Genomic DNA, 20,577 nt, shown 5'->3' on the forward strand with positions numbered 1-20,577 from the left:
ATAATTTGAATTTGAATTTTTAAATTTCTTGAGAATTACCCAGTAAATTCAATATGAAGTCAAAAGAATTTATATTTAAAAGTTGAGATATCGAGTGAGGAAATCTCGCATAAATAAAAGCAAAAGAACGTGGGAGATCACCTTGACCCATTCACCGCATTTTAAACTCAAGTTACTTCTATAATTAAATAAATTAACTAAGCATGTTAGACTAAGGTAGATTAATTAGTCAAATTTATTAGCTACTTATCGTGCAAATTTAGGATATATTAATCAACTTAAAAAAAAAGCCTTGTGCAAGCACAAAGCTGTCACATATAGACATTTGGTAGAGTTTTGAAAGAATCAAACATGATTAAAACGCATTAAACATGACTAAGTAAAATATGCTAATTTAAACTAGTATGAAACAACCTTGACACAATAGTTGGTGAACTGCAGTGAAGACAAGATTTTGAAATAGACTCTTAAGAAGAATTATTCTTTCATGCCCATCCATTTGTATGAAATTCTGGGCTCGTCCATTTTATAATAATTGATTGAATTGACTTGAGATGAGATGTAAGGGATATTCCCCCAGATCTTTTTCTGGGATAGTTGAATTTTTCTTTTTCTTTTTCTTTTTCAGTTTGAACTTGAGAAAACAAGGAACATTTGACATTAAAATACTTCTAATGGTCTGCAAAATCAATTTAAATTTGAACTAGTCAACATCAATTTACCATTTTGATAAAATTGAGCTTTAAGTTCAACACTTGGGACCAATAAAATACTTCAAATGGTTTTCGTATCCATTAAAGCTGTTGGGCAGAAAAATTAGATTCTTCTACTACTCCTCCACGACTCAACTACACAGAGTCAATAAACTCTGTTTGAATAATCCTAACAGAAGATCAACACCCAGATAATCTCTGCAATTCGATGTTAAATCACTGATTAGAGAAATATATATCATCAGAGTCTCTCCTTCCTCCTGTAAACTTCATTAGGCAAATCAAGATAGATTTTTCAGGAAATCATGGCTAAGTTCTTTCCCATGACCCTGTTCTTACTCTGTTTGCTTCCTCATATCTTCTTGGCAGAGTGCTCAAAACGTCTAACTCCTGCTTTATATGTATTTGGAGATTCTCTTGTTGATAGTGGGAATAATGATTTCCTTAATACTTCTTCAAAAGCAAATTACAAACCGTATGGCATAGACTTTCCATCTGGTCCAACAGGAAGATTCACTAATGGCAAAACTTTTGCAGATATTTTAGGTAAGTGGGTATCAATAATGGCTCATGGTTCCTTTCCATTACCTGCTAGTTTTGCAGTGAACTTTCTTCCTGTGTCTTGTGATCCTCATCTGTAACTCAAGATTTCCTTGATTTGTGACTTTGTTTTCCAGCTCAGTATCTTGGGTTACCCTTTCCCCCTCCCTACTTGGGTCTTTCAGAGGCTAACAAGAGTAGAACAATTACTGGAATGAACTATGCATCAGGATCATCTGGGATCCTCAGAAAGTCAGGATCAGCAATAGTAAGTTATTAATTTTTAAAATTCATGGTGTTTAATGTTCTTATATTACTAGATGATTACCTGAGTTTCTTACCATATGGGTTTGTGATGCAGGGAATGAATTTAGCATTACAGATGCAGATTCAGATGTTCCACAAGACTGTTAAACATTACTTGCCCAAGAACTTCAAAACCAATCATGAGCTTTTGAAGTACTTATCCAAATCCATTTTTGTGGTAGACACAGGCAGCAATGACTATCTCAACAACTATCTTCAACCTTCGCGGTACAACAGTAGTAGCCTCTACAGCCCGGCGCAATTTTCCAGCTACCTATTAAAAGAACTCAAACAAGATTTACAGGTATGACATTAAACCCATCAATCCTTTCCATTGAATAAGCTCTATCTTTTTCTGGTCACATTAAATCTCATTTCTGGTTATTCAATTTCAGAAAATCTATAATCTGGGAGCCAGGAAGTTTTTGGTATTCAATATTGGCCCTATTGGGTGTTCACCAGCATTTGTAAGTAGTGCAAATCTTACAAGTGGATGTGTTGAAAATCTAAATCAGCTAGTATCTCTTTACAATCAAGGCCTACCAAGTATGTTACAAGAACTAACTGCCAGCCTCAATGGTTCAACTTTTGTTCTGGGAGAGTTTTATCAAGCCAGCATTGACTTGAACCAAAATCCTAACAAATATGGTAAGATATAGAATGCCTTCACATATTTGATAATCAATTGCTATAAATTCAAGTAGTCTATAACTAACTAGCAAGCAATCCACATTTGCAGGTTTCACAAATACAAGTTCATGTTGTGTTGTAAACAGTGCAACTTCACAATGCCTGCAAGATGTCTCACCTTGCAAAGATAGAAATACACATATCTACTGGGATGGATTTCATCCATCACAACAGGCAAATTTTGTGTTTGCGACTGGTTGCTTCTCTGGTACTACTTATTGTACTCCATTAAACATATTGGAGCTCACCAAAAAACATTAAGGCATTAATTATATTTGTAATGGTTTAGTATTTTTTTTCTATTTTTATTTGAGTGAATTTTTTTATGAAAGCACAACTTCTACGCTAGAGATCTCTAAGCATTATACCAGCCTGAAGATCAAATCTTGTTTTTGACATTTCAAAAGAAACATTGAATCAGATTTGCACAAGAATAAGTAATGTGATGGGAATCTACATTGCTCAACACATGCTTCATTGGTATGAAAACCCAATTCAGAATGAGATATGTTATGAAGGTTGAGGCAATTTCTAGGATGGCTAGCCTACAGGTGGGTTTACTAAAAAAGTCAACATATAACATGCCGAGGAGCTGGTGGATGACACTACTGCTACTACTGCCAATCATTGAGATCACACCACATAACCTGAGAAATACATCCTACAGTTCTGTATTTCCTCACTAAACTACTAAACTTCTTATTTTAATCAAACTTCACCAACAACAGCCTCATTCATTTGACTATCAACTTGGAATTTTTGACAGGCATTTATTTACACTTCTCTACATTTAAACCACATTTTGCAAATGAATCAGACTTTCAATATTCTTTTAAGATTTGGGAGAGAGAGCAATAAATAAATTGTGAATACTAGGGATGTGTTTAGATCTTAAAGCTAATATAAGACCTCTGATAGACAATAAGTTTGAGAAAGTCATTTCTAAGTTTTATGAAAATGTGCGACGGAGGTTTTGGAATCCACCAGCATGGAGTACAGAGGAATGATTAGGATCAGACTGAAGGAACTAAAAGAATTAGTACCCCATGAACTGCATTCCATATCGGGAAAAAAAATTCCCTATCAATGTATATGATATCAAAGCAAAGGCAGCACTCTGTAGGAAACCTATGTACTAGGTAGATAGAAAACACTTCTCTGACAGCAATCACTCTTTAAAGTGTGGGTTACCATGAGGTAGAAGAAACGATGCAAAGTTCACTTGAATATGAATATTTTATTTAAATCAAGAAGTTAAAATTACAGAAAAGAGGAAATTTAAAATTTGTATTTTCTCACTTAAGCTCATAGAGTTGTTTTTCCTCTTTACTGTTTTCTCAGTGGCCCTACTGCCTGTTGAATTCAAATTACAACCGATTCACATGGAATATACTCTTAATCTGCAAAATGGAGATGAATGTGAGAATAAACTTATCCTGACCAAACCCAGAACCTGCAGTGCTACTTGTGTAGACATAGATCATGCATCTTTCGCCACCATGGCTTTCAGCTTTTGCAACCAATTCACATATTGACCTTGCTCTTTCTTATGCACGTGTAAGAGGAGGAAGTTTATCAAATCTTTTTCAATCCCCCTCGAGATCAGATATTCCTTGAAAGCGTCCTGTAACTGAGGGTCCAACAAGCTGCACATACAGAATCAGAGAAGATTAGAAATTAACTGATGATCTGGGTGCTCGAGCAGTAAACCAAGAGAGTTTGTTGAGAGAAGCACCAGATTGAGATAACAAGAAAAGCCACTAGATTTGATATTGAATCAACATGGAAATGGTTAGCTGAAAGATTTTTATATGTTCATGCTGAAGCCAGTACTGATATAGAGCTTCTCGGAACCAGCTTCCAAGGGACCAATTGGACCAGGTCAAATCAGCCCAGCTAGTCTTGTAAGGAATAAAAAAATGCCATAACACTGTTCACATGAATAATGTCATAGAACTTTTTGGCCTTGAAGGAATATTATTAAAAGATTTTGTGGGGCCCAATAATAGATCACGCAAAGATATTTACAAACTCAAGACTGAAAGCTACAGACCTTTTTTAGAAGTGGCTAAATATGTTACTTTCTCAGTTTCTAATTTCTCTTAGCAAAATCAGAATTAGGAAGTTTCTATTTTTGTTGTTGCTGATAATCTTAGACAAAGAACTCAGCAAAGTAGTTTCTACTTTTTTAATTAGCAACTTTTTGTTTTTCTTTCTTATTTTTCTTATACTTTCTGTTCTATATATATGTATATATATATATATATATATATATATATATATATATATATATGTAATTGGCTGTTCTCAGTCACACATAGTTTTAATGAATTGCTAATTGAAGCTTTTCTTTAAGTTTACTTTCTTATCTCTTGCTTGAGAGACAAGAAGGGTGAGGACCCTGCAGTTGAGAGCTGAACACCTAGGGCTGAAGGAGACTTGCTGTCAAGAGCTAAATCCATCTATCCTCATTATTTATTCTCTTATCTTTCTGTTTCTATTTTGTTATTTCTAATTTTCTGAATTGTTGGTTTAATTGAGGCTAAGTCATCTTTGATCTTAGCTTTACGTTAAGTACTCATGTCAGTAGTTCACAAAGGTCAGGCCCTCTAGGAGCCCTAGTAAGATGATTCACCTCATTATTGTAATTATTGTTCAGACTCCAACTTAAAAGTTTCATCAGCTTCCACACAATAATGAATTGCAGTTTCTCTCATAATGGGAGCTGGAACAAAATACTGAAAAGAAAAAAGAAGCAAGGTACTTGTACTACTTTTAACGAACAAGTACTTAAACACTTCTGCTTAGTGCTTCTGACAAATACTTAAAGAATGAACTGAAAGCCAAACAAATTATAAGTGCAAGCTTGAAATCCTGAATCCGGATTTTGCAAAATCTTGCATTCACCCTGAGGATGCAGTTCTTACTTAAAAGTTCACCGACTTCCATCTTGAGGATCGAAAGAGCATTTAAAAAACCAAGAAAGATAGAAATGAACTCTCTTAACCCTCTCTACCAGTGATGAGTAAATCAATGAAGAATAACACAATAAAACATAAACAACTGATGCACCTCCAGATGAAGAGATTAAAATAGGAAGCATCCCCAAATCTCTCTCATAAACAAAAAGCAATGACATCTATGGAATCACCGCTCAGAGTTAACAGCAAGGCAACAGGTCTTCTAACATAAAACCCCCACATCTGTTTACGTTTTATAAATTTGATACTGTCTACAACTAGTTTGGTTCCTTAGCCTATGTAAAATTAGAGCTTAGTTATGCAGAATCAGGCCAGCTTGCTCTGAAATCTTTTTCCCTTTGTGCTTTTTGACTTAACTAAGCCCTAACACAACATCTTGAGGTAAGCAAGAGAATCCTGTTCTGCCCACACTTTCAAGCATAAATATCAAACCAGCCAATCCCTACTATGAAACCCATATTTGGAGGTTTGGGCTGAGTTGGTTGACCTACCTTCATTTCCGCAGAAGATAGGGCAGGATCTGACCCTTGGTTTGCCATACTTATTGCATGGAAAAGAACCAAGTAAAGCATAGACATAAAACAAAAAATTGCTGCAAATAAATCAACAACCCCCCCCCCCCCACGTTGTGAACCAGAACCTTTAATCTTGGCCAAAACCCCAAGTGTGTGCCCTCAAAATGCATCTAAGAACCCTCACTAGCTAGGCTGGCCGAACCCATATGGAGGGTATTTTGGCCATTTTTCGGCCGTATATATAGTTGCTGGAACTTAATTCCAGAAATTCAGTTTTAATTCTGTTATAAGTCTTGAGTTAGTGGTTGCATTAGCAGTTGAGTGTCCTAAGGAATCCTTTTCCAAGTAAGGTTCCTTTAGATTAGAATTTTAAGTTACTTAAGCTTTTATTCAGCATGTATCAATTAGGTCCATTAGATCTTTTAATTTTTATTTTAATAGTTATGATCAATCATTAAGGTGGTGGGATCCTAATCTACAAAGTAATCCCACCTAGAGTTAAGGTCTTTTAGAGCCTACTGTTTCTCTGCAAGTTAAATCTGATTATGTGAATAAGACAATTGTTTTTGAGGATCGTGGTTCCTATTGAGGGGGCCATGGTGGATTTTGAGAAAAAGCTTTCTTCTTCAATGATCAGCATCACTGTCTAGCACTCTTCTTCAACAATTCCAGCAGCTTCTTCCAATTCCAGCAAACATTAACAGTCAACAGCAGCCTTAACAAGTACAACATCCCCACCTCCCAATCCTATAGCAAGCCCTAGAAGACCCCTCCCCTACCATCGCAGCCTTCCCCTTCCCATTCCCCTGCAGTTACAGCAATACCTACCCTCTCCCACCTCCCCTAGACCCCTGCAGGCCATCACTTTCCCCTCCCCTATTCTGTACACCACCCTAGGCCCCTCCCCCTTGCTGCCGCATCACAGCAGCAGCAATTCCCCCCCCCCCCCCCTCCCCAGCCTTTGCAATAGCCCCCACACCCTCCCCTCTCTCTCAGCTCTCTTCCCTCCCCTCCTCTGACTTGCGGCAGCCAGAAGAAAACAGAAAAAAAAAAAAAAAAAAGGAGAGAGAGAGAGACTTGAAAGATTGCCAGAGGTTCCTTTTCCAAGATCTCCAAGAACCAACCCCATAGTGGTCCAGATTATCTAATTCTGCTCAACCATTGGGTGATTTTGGATATCTCAAAACCATCCCAGATTTTTCCTTTTCCCCAAAATTATCCCAACCCATCTGCTTTGTGATAATAGAGTTTTCCCATATAATTTTAGGTTGCCCCCTTTATTCCCATAATAGTCTTAGAAGCACCCATGGTTCCTTACATCATCCCATAAATTTGCAAGAAGGTTCTGGATGAACCCTTAATTTTAGGGAAACTATCCTAGAAATCCTAACCTAGAATTGATGGGTTCACATCACCAAACCCCCCCCCCCAAGTGCCTGCGGCAGAAGACAGAGAAAAGGAACTCCAGAATCTAGTGTTAAGGAGCCCAAAAGCAGGAGATGATAAGTTGGAAACTTAACCTATATGAAGAGCCTTTGTATTCCGAAGCTTCTGAACAACTCAATGATTGGCGGTAATAAGCGTTATGAATACAGAAATCAGATCCATTATGACCAGTACTAGAAGTAGCACAATCAAACTGCAACATAGGGCTCAGGCCTGGCTTTTTTATGCATATCTTCATCAAAACTTTCCTGGGCAACAAACTCTCTTCTACAGCAGCTTCAGGACCCAGCATAGCTGAAATAGCGATCTCTTCTCCAGAATCAAATCTTTTTCTCAAAACCACATCTTTGGATTGAAGGTTGTCCCAATCCAAAACAAACTCCCCCAAAGAACCTGCTTGATGCCCCTGCAGGATGCCAAAGTTAGGAAAATAGACATAGAATCACTCTGTAGTTTCAATAAAAAAGAAAGTTTTCTGTGGTCGTCAAAGTAATTTGGTAGTTGCAATCTTCTGAAAATTACCAAGGTAATCTGTTAGGTACCTGAATGAGGTTACTTAACAAGGTGGAATAACTCAAGAAGAAAAACGAGACTTTGAATAAAAGTTGAAAAGAAACAATATAATCTACCAGCAGTAGGTGATCCACGGCTACCCAAGAGCAAGGCTCCACAAAACTTCTCTCATATACTCAAAACATGTCTCTTCACTCTTCCTTCCCCCTATTTATAGCATTTGTTCCTACGTAATTAACAGAATCATCCCAATTCGATGGACTCTTCAAAGTAACCTGAATTCGAATGGACTCTTAAGTACCGATGTTTGACTCTCTGTGTAATTGACTCTTCATCTATCCTAGTAACCCGATACATGGACTCTTATCGCCTCGTTTCCTTCCCTGTTTGGTTTGCTTTCCCGGGTGTGCTCGTGTCTGGGTTATATACTCCCTCCCGTTTCCTTGTCCTCGGTGTCTGTCTCTTCTCCGGGTTTTGGGTGGGCTTGCCCGGGGTTTCTTTGGGGGTCTGGGCCCCTTTGTGTTGGGTTGTTTGGGCCTTGTTTGGCGCTCTGTTGAGGCCCTCCTCTTTGGCTCTGGGGTTGGCCCCACGCCGGTTTGGGTGCCGCCCCCCCCTTTCTCCATTTCGTCTTCCTCTCCTCGCGCGCTCTCCCATCACTTGCTGGTTTCCGTGTGGCCTCTCGCGCTTCGTCCTCGTTTCTTGCCCGGTGATCGGCGACATCTTCCTTCGTTGGGATTATCCGGTGGTTTCACCGTTTCTCTCTTCTCTTCTCTCTCTTCTCCTTGGCCTCCCCCGCATTACTCGTTTGTCTCTTTCGGCGATTTCATTCGGCAGCCTTTCCGTCGGTGTGCTGGTCTCCCATCTCGCCCCGTTGCTCCCTCTTCTTCTGGTTGTTTTCCGTCCACCCTCTCCCGGTCATCACCCTCTCTGCGGGCTCTACTTCCCAATCCAACTTCCGCGACCTTGCGTATCCCTCGTGCATCGCCATCCTGCTCGGAGCTTTCCGAGCCAATACTCACACTCTTTGGTGTTGCCGGTTGCTCGCTTCTTCCACTCTGCGCTTTTCCATCACCGGACGGTGCTTCACCTCCCGGTCGCTGCTCGATACCTTTGTTAGGTCCGATGAGGTTCTTACAAGGTGGATACTCGGAAGGCTTTGATGTTGAATAGCTTATCTACCGGGTGTTCCTCGTAATGGCTCTCACATACTTCTCTCTATTATCTCAACATGTCTCTTCTCTCTTCCTTCCCCCTATTTATGCTTTGTTCCTCGTCATCCCAATTCGAATGGACTCTTCAGTACCCGTTCAATAGGACTCTTCGTCCTGTGTTTGCTCTACATGATGTATTGACTCTTCATCTAATCCTGTAACCCGATACATGGACTCTTCTCGCATCGTTTCCTTCCCTAGTTTGGTTTGCTTTCCCGTCGGTGTGCTCGTGTCTGGGCTTTCTTCTTAGAAGATGCTTCATATATGACAAGCTCGCTAAAAGGCATTTAAGTGGACGTAATTTTTAGATAGATTTCAGTGTAATTTTAGGTGGAGGGGAGTAAAAAGATACACTTATCATTGGAAACCATATTCCACAAAACAATCTTTTGAGAATAACTTAGTTTAGATAAAATTTGGAAAAATAAGTTCTAACAGGAGGCTGCTGTGTTTATTTCCACATTGGCACATGGAAGTCTAATATCAAGGAAAAGTGCCCAAGCTGTGTCTGCAGTTCCCAAATAACTAATGCTCAAGGCAAAACTAGTTGCAAATTCAGTGACCATTACTGGAATACCATATCCAATAGCAAGACAGGGATGAGCCCTATTTTTTATTTTTTCCTTTTTTGGAGGGGTGGGGGCTGTGTGGAGTAAAATTACTGCTGAGGTGCCCTACATAAAAAGGACTTTTGAGGTACCTTAAGTTTGACAAGTGGCGTCCAGGGTACCTTAATTGGATTACTGTAACTCCAAAATGAGTAAATTTTCACATTTACCCCTCTCAACCCATCTTACTTCCTATCAGACCGTGCATTCCCCCTCCTATCACATTCACATCCCCTACCTCATTCCCTCCATCTCTTCCATGTCCTGCAGCCTCTTTCAACTTCATTTCCTCCAACTCCCGAGCCCCAACCCGTCTATGCTTTCAAATTAGGTAATATTTGAGAAAAGGACTGTTGGAGATTTTGCCCCGAACATCTCAAATCATGATAAATATTGAAGTGAATAAATCTCAGTTTTCTTTCATCTTCCAACAAACCTCAAATTTATTTTATGATAGTTGTTCCTGACATAACCTGATTTCCGAATCTTAAAATAGTGAGCTACAATTCTGCCTAACAACGGCTGAAACAGTGGTGGTAGATGGGGTTGTTCTAGTGAAAATCTTTCGGAAAGGAAAAGAACATTATCAGTATATCGAGTTGGAATCACCATTGCACCATTTAAATAACCTTTCCATATTGTCACCTGAAGCTCTATCAACCATGGTTTACCAATCGACAGAGGTGTTTTCCTTTTCTGGCTATAATGAATGATCGACTCCAGTAATCAGTTTTCACACTAAATCTCTTTCACGTAATTGCGTAAAGAATCCCATGGAATTTGGATACAATATGCAACACTACTTTCTGTGAAATACTTGAAGCCCACAGCTAAACTACAGATTTGATGCACTAAACCCCTACCCTTTTGCCACCATCAAGAAAAAGAAGAAGGTTTGGGGGGTGAATAAAAAATTGGGAGGGGTCTGTTGGGTGGGCAAACAGGACAGGCAAAGTGGGTTGGGCTGCTGGGATGTGCTATACCAAGAGAAGGATGGTTACTTGGGGGGTTATAGGCAAAAGGAACACCAATGGTTGGGTGATGATCTGGCATGGAGAGGGAAAGACATGCAATAAAACAACCGACAGATTTGGTTGGTTCTATTAATCAGAAATCACAGCCCAGGGGAACAAAGGCATGGTGTGCAGTAGCTACAGATAGGTTGCTGCGTAGGGACAATACACTGAAGTTGGTGGAGGTGAATGGCGAAGGGCAGGGGTAAAATCAGTAATAAGTATGCAATAGAACAAAACCTGTCACTCAAGCATTCCAAAATCTTTGAAGGTGATGTGATAGGATTGTTCTGCTGGAGTAAAGACACCACTTTTATAACCACAAATTTGTCTTTTGCCATGAATGTCCTCTAGCCTCTAGGAGGACTGCAGCCCATAATTTATCACTGGCATCGGTTTGGATAATCCGAGTACCTGTGGAAGGAATTGCTAAGGGAGGCAGATTTTGAGCAATCTGTTTGATTGTCTTGACTGCTGCAGTGTGTTGATCTGTCCAAGGAGGGGCATTTTTCTTGAATTGTCCGTACAACAACTGTGTGTACTTTGCTTTCCAGGGGATGAATTCTGTCATGTAATTGACAATTCCAAGAAACTTGTGGAGCTGAGAGTGGGTGAGTGTATCTGGGAAATCCAAAAGAGACTTGCCAATATGAGGTTGGAGGGAATATGAACCATTTCTGATTGTGACTCCAAGAAAATCAACGGAGGAGGTTGCCAAGGTGAACTTTGTGGGGGATAACATGACTCTTGCTTCCTTGGTAATATGGTAGAATTTCTCTAACAACTGTTGATGTTCTTCCAAGGTGTCCGAGAACAGAAGAATGTCATCAATATAAATCAAGGCTTGGCTTTCAAGAGAGGCATATAATTTTAACATGGCCTTCTGAAATAGAGAATGAGCTGTCTTGAGTCCAAAAGGCAAGACCGTCCATTGAAGATGGTGTCTTGGAATGCAGAATGTTGTTTTGTGACGTTCTTCAGGATGGATACCAAGCTGCCAGCATGGTGGGAGATCTCGCGAGATATCTCGCTATTTTGAGATAGCGAGACAAGAGGAGAGGCGAGATCTGCGAGATGGGAGATCTCGCCACATCTCGCCGAGATCTCGCCTCTCTCTCGCTGCAACCATAAAAACTTCAAAAACTTGATTTTTGGCCGGTATTTGTTGGGGATTCAACTTCTAAATATCTTTAAGACATCTACAACATCAAATTGTCATCATTCAAGCTTATTTCAACTAGATTTTCAACAAAGGTAAGATTTTCTCCCAAATTTGAATTTTTTATTTCCAAATAAAATGTTTTACAATGGGTGTGTAAATCTAATGTAAATATATGTTGATCCACAAGCTTTGATCTACACTTTCATGGAAACCAATTTAATGTGACATTTAAACCGATATATGACATACTATAGTGATGAGTTTACTTAGGAGTCATTGTGGCCACCGTCCAGAATCAGTTGATACAAAATGTTGAGTGATACTCTTGCTGTCTTCTCTAGTCTTGTAATCTTATTACTCACATACTCTTGTGATTGTGAACTTATGGATTATGATTTATGACTTAGACTTAGAAGTCTAAAACTTCTTATAGTTATAAAATTTTGAAGACATTTAAGTTCTTTGATAGTTTGATGTGTAATGTATTTGATACTTTATAGTTGATAACATGAATTACTTGATATCTCTACATTACACATGTTGTCTAACCTTGCATTTCACAACACTTTGATTTTACACATAGGGTCGACTTAGAAGACATACTTAGGGTTATTTTCTCACAAATCTAAGGCCACCAATGTGTTCAAAAGGCCTTAAATAGGCTAAATACCAAATTTCAGCCCAACCGGGGCCCTAAAACCCACCGAGATGGGCCACCGAGATTACGCCAAAATTTTGGTAGATCTCGACCGAGATCTCGCCATCTCGGTCGAGATCTCGCTATTTTGGAGTGGCGAGATCTCCCACCATGGCTGCCAGAACCCTGCCTTTAAGTCAAATTTACTGAAAATCCGAGCAGTAGAGAGTTGTGCCAAGAGTGTTGGCCTATGGGGGAAAGGAAATTTGTCATCTGCAAGAAAAGCATTGAGAGGCTGATAATTGATCACAAGACGAAGTTTGCCACGAACTTGTTCTGCTCTCTTGTTCACATAAAATGCTTCACAAGCCCATTGAGAGGCAGCTGGTTCAACTAACTGCTGGGCTAATAACTGTTGTATCTCTTGCCGAGCCATAGCAAGATGGGTAGGATTCATTCCTGAATGACTGGCTTTTGTTGGATTAACATCTTCATTCTTTTTGAAAGGGAGGCGAATAAAGAATGCAAGATTACGCCAAAGGGGATGATCACACTTTTGGAGGAATTTTGTGTGATTAGATGCGCAACAATCACATAGGAACTGTTGGCGAAGGTCTTCCAAGGGGAGTGTAAGAAAAAGTCGAGGTATAGTGGTCCAAGGCAAGAAGTGTTTCTTGTAAGTAAGGCCTGATTGGCCCCACCTGAGGGAGGATAACTTGTTAAGGAGATCAAATCCAATAAGGAGATCCTTACCAGGAAGGTGAGAACCCAACACAGTGTGGTGAAGGATAAGGGTGGGGAAAAGCTGGATTTTTATGGGGTTTTTGGTGATCAGATTTACGGAAAATGATTCTCCATTTGCGGCTAAAAGGGGTTGATGGCAAGGTTTCCAAGAATCAAAAGAGAGAATATCAGGAGAAAGCATGGTAAAAGAAGCACCAGTATCAAAATAGGCAATGACCTTAATTGGTCTGGTCCATGCTATCTCTTGAATAGTTACAGGAGCTAAAGGGAGGATGACAGAATTGGATTTACAGGTTGTTCTGAAGGAGGGAAGGGAAGGTGGATCATCTGGAACTATTACCTGATACAGGAGACCTTCTATAGCATCATCCTCAGAGGTAAAACTCTCGAGTTCAGACTGGTCGTTTGGGACATCAAGCATGAAGAGAGTGGCTTCATCTTCTTCATCACATAGACTATAAAGAGATTCAACATCAACATCAATATCATCGAATGATGAAGAATTGAGAAGAAGCTGATGAGCCATTTGAACAAGCTTTTCCTTCTTTTTCTTGAGATCTTTTTTGGGACAATTTTTTGCAAAATGGCCTTTCGACCCGCAGACATAACATTTGTCAGTGGTTTTTCCACGGAATTTTTTCTATCGAAGGAACTTCCAATGTTTGCAGGACTTTCTCCTAAAACCAGACTTGTCTTTCTTTGATCTGTACTTGGCATGCTTGGAAGGCTCTGTGATAATCTTCTTGAAATGGGACTTCTTCTTAGTGGGGCAAGTACAATTAGAATCTTTGCACTTGATCTGAAAGTGAGATGTATTGCAAGAAGTTCCCAATTTAACTTGAGTTTTTTCCCATTGCTGCAAAAATGTATGCTATCGGCAAAATTTGTCCAAAAAATGGCCTGATAAAGCTGACCAACAGAAGTGGAATCAATAGTTTGACCTTTGGCTGCAAGATCTTTGAGAGCATCAGTTCCCAGTGGTTCAAGAAAGGAATTAACAAAGACTTGCTTTAGGTTTCGATCATCAAGGCCGCCAAGGACAAAAAACTTCGGTAGCATACGCTTGTAATGTTTCTGAAGATCTTTTCTATCCATGAAACAGCACTTCATTTTGAGGAAGTCTTCTCTTTCTTGAACATTACGTTCAGCAACATCACCAAGAAATTGACTATATAAAGCATAGATGAATTGTGACAAAGGTAACTGAGCCCATTGTAACTGTCTATAAGCACCAAGACCAAGATACCATTCTCGTAATGCACCGGTAGTGCGAGTCAAAAATTTACAAATAGCAAGTGCTATCGAAGAACCTTCATGTAATCGTTCTGCAATAAGCCAGGCATGAAATTCTTGAAAACGAGAGGGCCATTCTGTGACAGGAATATCATCCAAGGTAAAGAAGTGCTTAGGTTCATGGTTTCCAAAAGGAGTGTAAATGGTACTTGCTGAGGGATTGGCATCTGTTCTTCTGGAATAGGGTTATCAATAATGGGAGCATCCGATGTGCCTTCTGGGTTGGCAAAGAACAGATGTTCTAAGACAGAGTCCTCAGATGTGTCCGACTCAGTTCCAGATAAAACAAAGGAAACAGGTTTTGCCGAAAGAACCATAGGTGTCGGAGACTGGACAAGGGTTTGGAGGAATGAAGTTAAGACATTGGGGTTACGTGGGGGTTCCAAAGATCCACACGAAGGAGGAGTAGGAGCTAGTGGTGGAGGTTTTCTTTTGGCTAGATGACGCTGTTGTTCACAGACATCTAGTAAGAGGTATGTAGGAAATTCTCTTTCAAAAGAAGGAGTGGGGAAACTTGAAAGGGAAGGAACTAGAGCTGGGGAAGATTGTTGGCAAATTCCCGCAAGAGATCAAAAGATGGATAAGCCGGTACTGGAGATGGTGGAACATATTGGAAAGGTGTAGTTACCTTCTTGGGCATGTACTGAGGGACTGTTGGTGTGAAATCCAGCCCAAAACCTAAATTAGACACCCTATTTGTTTTGGATGAAGAAGAACTTGTTTGATGTTCGACCTTGAAGTTGGACCTTGAGTATAGTGTTGATATGTTTAGAAGGTCCTAGGAAGTCAAGTCGGACCTCTCCCTTAGTGTAGACCTGAAGGCCCGATGAGAAGTGAAAGTCAACTATGGGCCATAGCAGTAGAAGACATGGTGTTCGACTCCGAACCCATGGAGTTAGACAATGATGCCCCATACTTGAAGACCTTATTTGATCTAAAAAAGAGACTACTACGCCTTGATGAAGAGAAGATTAGTTGATGACCCTAGAGCTTGGTTAGATATGATTCGAAGCCATTTTCCTATGCTAGGTAAGTTGTAGTTTATGTGCTTAAAGTTTCGTTCGATTCCGATAAGAGAAAGGCCCTCATTTCCCTGACTTAGGCTTTGCTGACTGCTTGGGTCAAGTGGGTCAGTCTACCCAGCCAATCAACCCAAGGATGCTGAATTCGGGCAGAATCTTCTAAATAGGATTATATTGCTATATATACCATAAGACTTCGTGTTTTTAGTATCCCTAGCCTCCAAAACACCTAGAGAACGAAGGGAACTCATCTCCAAGCCTCCTTTGGTGTGGAAGAAGATCTACATTCAACTCTCAAACTTTCTCTCTCTTGTTCTTCAATCAAAGGTTAGTAATCTTATTTCCATGATATTGATTCATTCTTTCCATGATCTTTCTCTTCTCTGATCTGAGATTATAAGGAAGATATTGCATCTCTGTAATCATATCTTCTACAATCTCTTCTCATTCTATATGCTATGATTTCATATTCATTCTCAACATGATTTTCATGATTTCTTCTTAAACTATGATCATGTTCTTATTTTGATTTCTTCTAGCATATTAGATGCATCAATATGATCATTCTTACTCTTGATTTACTATGTTCATATAGTAGAATGAGATTTCATCATCTCTAGTTCATCTTTTTCATTCATAGCATGTTTTCAATGAAAACTATGTTTTCTACCAAATTAGAAAGTATGATTTCAAATTAGTAAGTAATGGTTTTAATCGTTGTTTGATGTCTAAAATATGCTAGATAGTCTTAGACTACTGTGTTAGACATTCTCTCCAAGTTTCATAGCATTCCGGATTGTATAGAATAGGTTTCGGATCAAAATACTATTTTTGGATTCGGATTACTCTTGGGCAGATTGCCTTGGTCGACTGAACCAGTCAACCCAGCCAATCAACCCGCACTGACAGCAACTCCGTTTTTTATCCGTTTTGACTCCAATCTATTTTGGAATTGCTTCTTATGACCTATACATGTTTTGTCAAGCTTGTTTAGGTGATTTTGGATCTGTTCTCTGATCTCGTATTTGAAGACTATAAGTTCGGATTACGAGGTGAGTATTCCAACTCACAATATGCCTATTTACATGTCTTTATGTATTATGACATGAATACATGATTTAACTACTGTTGTTTGGTTTCCTTTACATCATGATACTTCTGCAACTACAGTAGCTTGTCCACATTGTTAATTTCATATTAGAATTGATTATTGATTATGAGTATGTGTTATGGACTATAATGTGGATATGGATGTGAATATGACTTGTATGAAATCATGATGTGATGTGGATGCCTAGGTCGTAGTTGTGGAATGGGGAATGCCCTATTGGCGTTTCTGTCTTTGGACATCAATGGAAGTGGTATGGGATGCTTTCCTATGGTGCCCCTTGACTCTTTCCCTAACTACTGGTTGACATACCTAGGATTGGTCTAGCAGCGTTTGGCTAGGAATACCCCTGTTATATCAGACCCGATTCGGAAGGGTATTGAGACCGAACAACCCGTGGCAGCAATGGGGATTCATGGGAGCTCAAGACCGGTAACCAACCCATGAGGGGACATAAATCACATTGTGGGGGCCATTTATGGGAAAGGTTGCATATGGATAGACTTGGGCTCATGGGCGCTCAAGACCGGTAACCAACCCGTGAGAGGACATGAGAGCTTCCCGTTTAGTATATGTGGATGACCTATAGGGTTGATGAGTCCGTATTTGAGAGAGTCGGATACGCTGACTCTAGTGTGAAGGATACCGGAAAGGATCCCGAGAGGGGAGGAATGGATGTATCTGGAACTGAGTTGATTTAACTAAGTAGATGACTTGCATTGGGCTAGGCTTAACCCTGACATGCGCCAGTACTTAGACCAATGGTGATGTGAAAGAGTGGTGACTTAACCCCAACCATGGATTGTCCAAGATGGATGAAGGACCCTTTGCCAACCGAAGATGAGTGAATTGAGACCTACCCAAAGAAGTATGGTGCTATAACTTAAAGCATGTCTGCCAATAGAGACTAGCATACATATATAGAGTTAGAAGCATATTTGCATATATTATTTCATATCATTGCATATATGTTTGCTTGTGAATACATGTGAAGATGCTTATTGTGTTTGGTTTACTTGCTAAGTTCTTTTGAGCTTACCCTTCGGGAGACTTATTTTTAGATGACAATGCAGGTACGAAAAAGAACCCATGCCCCAGTACGGAGAACCTTTCCTTATATGGTTCAGCTCCAAAAGTCCTTGGACAAGATAATGAACAGCGAGGCAGCCAACACTTGGATTTGGACTACATTGATGGCTCCTATTGATGGCAGCCGGCATCGTCTTATTCGTCGATGGGATCGTGCGCTAGATGCTTATCTGAAGCTTCAAGAGCATGACCCTAAAACGAAGAAGATAAAGACTGAAGAAGAAGAAAAGCCGACTGAAGATGTGGATTAGATTCTCTTGTTTCTTCTAGACTTTTATTTTACTTATATTAGCTTAGAGCTTGCTTTAGATTTCGATCTACCTTCCGCATATGTTGTGGGGTATATTTCCGCTATACTCTACAGTTGTCTTTTGATTTAGTATCTTGTTATTCCGCACTCTAATATTCTTTAGTGATCCTTCTGAGATTCTTCTTGACATTTATTAGTAAAATATTTGAATACAATGATTTGTTCTTGCTTTTGATTATGTTATTGTGCTAAATGGATATGATCGTTCCTAAACTTGATCTTTTGGGCTGTGGATCACTCCCCCGGGTAACCCAGATAGGGTATAGGCTAGGTGTATTTGGGCTGGATGTGACAGTTGGAATTGGAGCTGAACTTGCTGAACTTATACCCTGCAGTTTTTTCAACTGTTGTTGTTTGAACTGAAACTGAGATTCATAAAATTTTTCTCCTTTTCTTTGGTGGCCATGGTTGAAGAGACTGCCTATACATTGGGATTCATGACGAGCTGCATAAGCTCATTGTGTAATTGTTCCAGTTTGTTCTTCAGATATCGGAGATCAATATTGATCTATGGAGCTGCATAGAGGTATTTTCTTGATAAGAGGACAAGCTTTTGCAAATATTGATTTTGAACAAGTGCATTTTCAACTTGCCAATTAAGAGTAGCTTCCAGAGAAGTATTTTCAACTCGATGTCCATCTAAAGGGATGATATTGGGAGGAGTAATCTTCCTTCCACATATGCTTTCGCTGTTGCTCATCCTCAAAAGTTTTTGCTGAGGGAAAGGATTTGCTAATAGAAGAAGAACTGCCATGCATCATGAAAGATGGGTGTGGGGATTTGATTCCTGAGTTGGAACAACATCCCAAAGAACATGGTTTGTTTGAACCATATTCGACAATAAACTGGTATTTGCCTGGATCATCACCAAGCGGTCCCACATTAGGGCAGCCATTGCAATATCGTTCCCAAATACGGTGAATTTTCATATAAGGACATGAAAAATTAGTACACCATGTAATACTACATCATTTGTAAATGTTTAGTACACAAAATGGCAGATCTTGAATCTGAGAATAGCTAAAACAAGATGTTATCTTTATAATGTGTTGTAGGTAAAACACCCATTACCGGTTCGTACAGGATCGACCAATGGTCTAAGAACGATGCGAAGTCGAACTGTGAATTACTAGAAGTTAATCATGGACGTCAATCCGGAAATAAACATTTGATAGTCCAGATGAGGTCTCGACAAAAGGTAAAAACTATAAATAGGAAAGAGACGAAGGCAAAGGTACATCATTTTGAGGAACCATTGAAGCCAGTCTGCAATTTCCCTGCCTTCTGTTCTTTCAAACCTAGGGTTCTCGGGAGCTCTAGATCTAATTCGTCCCAAACTCCACTGACAACTATCAGATGAGGTCTCAACAAAAGGTAAAAACTATAAATAGGAAAGAGACAAAGGAAAAGGTACATCATTTTGAGGAACGATTGAAGCTAGTCTGGCAATTTCCCTACCTTCTGTTCTTTCAAACCTAGGGTTCTCGGGAGCTCTAGATCTGATTCGTCCCAAACTCCACTGACTTGATCATCGGAGGCGGATCGCTGATCAACTCGATCGGCTCCGTTTCTAACTCTGTTCTTTCTTTAGGTCGTTCGCAAGTTAGCAGTGATTCAATCAGTTCAGACTAGAGCAAACCAACTTGGTGCGGTCTACAATCTTGGGAGTTTCGACACAAATATAATGCAACAAGATGCTATCTTTACAATGCAACAAGATGCTATCTTTCATTTTATAGTTTGTTGAACTATATACAAGAAAATCATTACATCACATTCAATTCAACTCTAAAAGTTGTTGGTTGAGGAAACTGCTCTGATAAATTGGTATGCCCAAAGTCGTCATAATTCATTGAGTAAAATCATATTAAATTGTGGTTTATACAGGTGAAACCAGTTTTGTTTAGGAAGGACGAACTCCTAACAAGAAGTTACAGCATCATTTATCGTTAAAAAATAGAAGGGAAAAATCAACCCATTAATGATTCGTTAATAGAAGCTCTACATAACTTAAGTTTTACTAAACAGAAAAGCTCAGAAACATTCAGCAGTAAGAATAGAGAAAAAATATTTCAATTCGAAATGCGTGGGTGGTGAACCTTGGATCACCTGGAATGGATTCGAAGATTCCTCGTACTTGATTTCTGACTGCAAAGCCCGAAGCAGCTCCCCATCTCGCGAAGCTCTATAATTTCGATTGAAGAGCTTGACCAACCTAGCCATTTTCCCTGCCCCTTCGCAAACTAAGAATGGCTAGCGTACGTTTGACAGTTGACACGCAGAACAATCGCCAACGAGCCTCGGAGATTCAATTTTGGGTTTGTTCGCCGAGGTCTTAAGATTGTTCCTCGTCCACCTGGACCTGGCCGGTCCGGGTCCTGGTCCAACCGTACCTTAAAACCAGTAATAGGATTTTTTTTTTTTTTTTTAACCGAGTTTCATTTAAACCAGTTTGTGCACACCTCCACTACATCCTCAAGGGAGACAATTCTACGAAAGTTGAACCCACAACCTCTTCACTAAGAGAGGTCTGGGTCTTATCGCTAGAGCAACTCTACATTGACCAATAACAGGATTTTGCCAAGTAGTAAAGCAACATGCAATGTTGGAAATCGTAAAATAGACTTCTTAGAAAAGGAAACGCATGAGGAATGCCATGAAGCAAAAGTACAAAAA

General features: G+C 39.7%; 2 protein-coding genes across 2 annotated transcripts; one reads left to right on the forward strand and one right to left on the reverse strand.

The window, feature by feature from the left end:
- The first annotated feature begins 1,015 nt into the window (after positions 1 to 1,015).
- LOC149002094 (GDSL esterase/lipase 7-like) lies at positions 1,016 to 2,510 on the forward strand. The gene is made up of 5 exons (XM_089136913.1): positions 1,016 to 1,259; positions 1,391 to 1,521; positions 1,615 to 1,863; positions 1,955 to 2,207; positions 2,299 to 2,510. The coding sequence occupies exons 1-5, from the start codon at positions 1,019 to 1,021 to the stop codon at positions 2,508 to 2,510; spliced, it is 1,086 nt and encodes a 361-aa protein (XP_088993039.1). The 5' UTR covers positions 1,016 to 1,018.
- On the reverse strand, positions 1,505 to 20,199 carry LOC149002095 (Mitochondrial glycoprotein family protein). The gene is made up of 3 exons (XM_089136911.1): positions 20,011 to 20,199; positions 7,266 to 7,597; positions 1,505 to 3,895 (listed from the first exon to the last, which is right to left on the reverse strand). The coding sequence occupies exons 1-3, from the start codon at positions 20,122 to 20,124 to the stop codon at positions 3,730 to 3,732; spliced, it is 612 nt and encodes a 203-aa protein (XP_088993037.1). The 5' UTR covers positions 20,125 to 20,199; the 3' UTR covers positions 1,505 to 3,729.
- Between the last annotated feature and the right edge of the window lie 378 nt (positions 20,200 to 20,577).

The sequence above is a fragment of the Hakea prostrata genome, chromosome 10, assembly GCF_041222555.1.
Source record: "Hakea prostrata isolate BN-2017 chromosome 10, UWA_Hpros_2, whole genome shotgun sequence".
Taxonomy (NCBI): Eukaryota; Viridiplantae; Streptophyta; class Magnoliopsida; order Proteales; family Proteaceae; genus Hakea; species Hakea prostrata.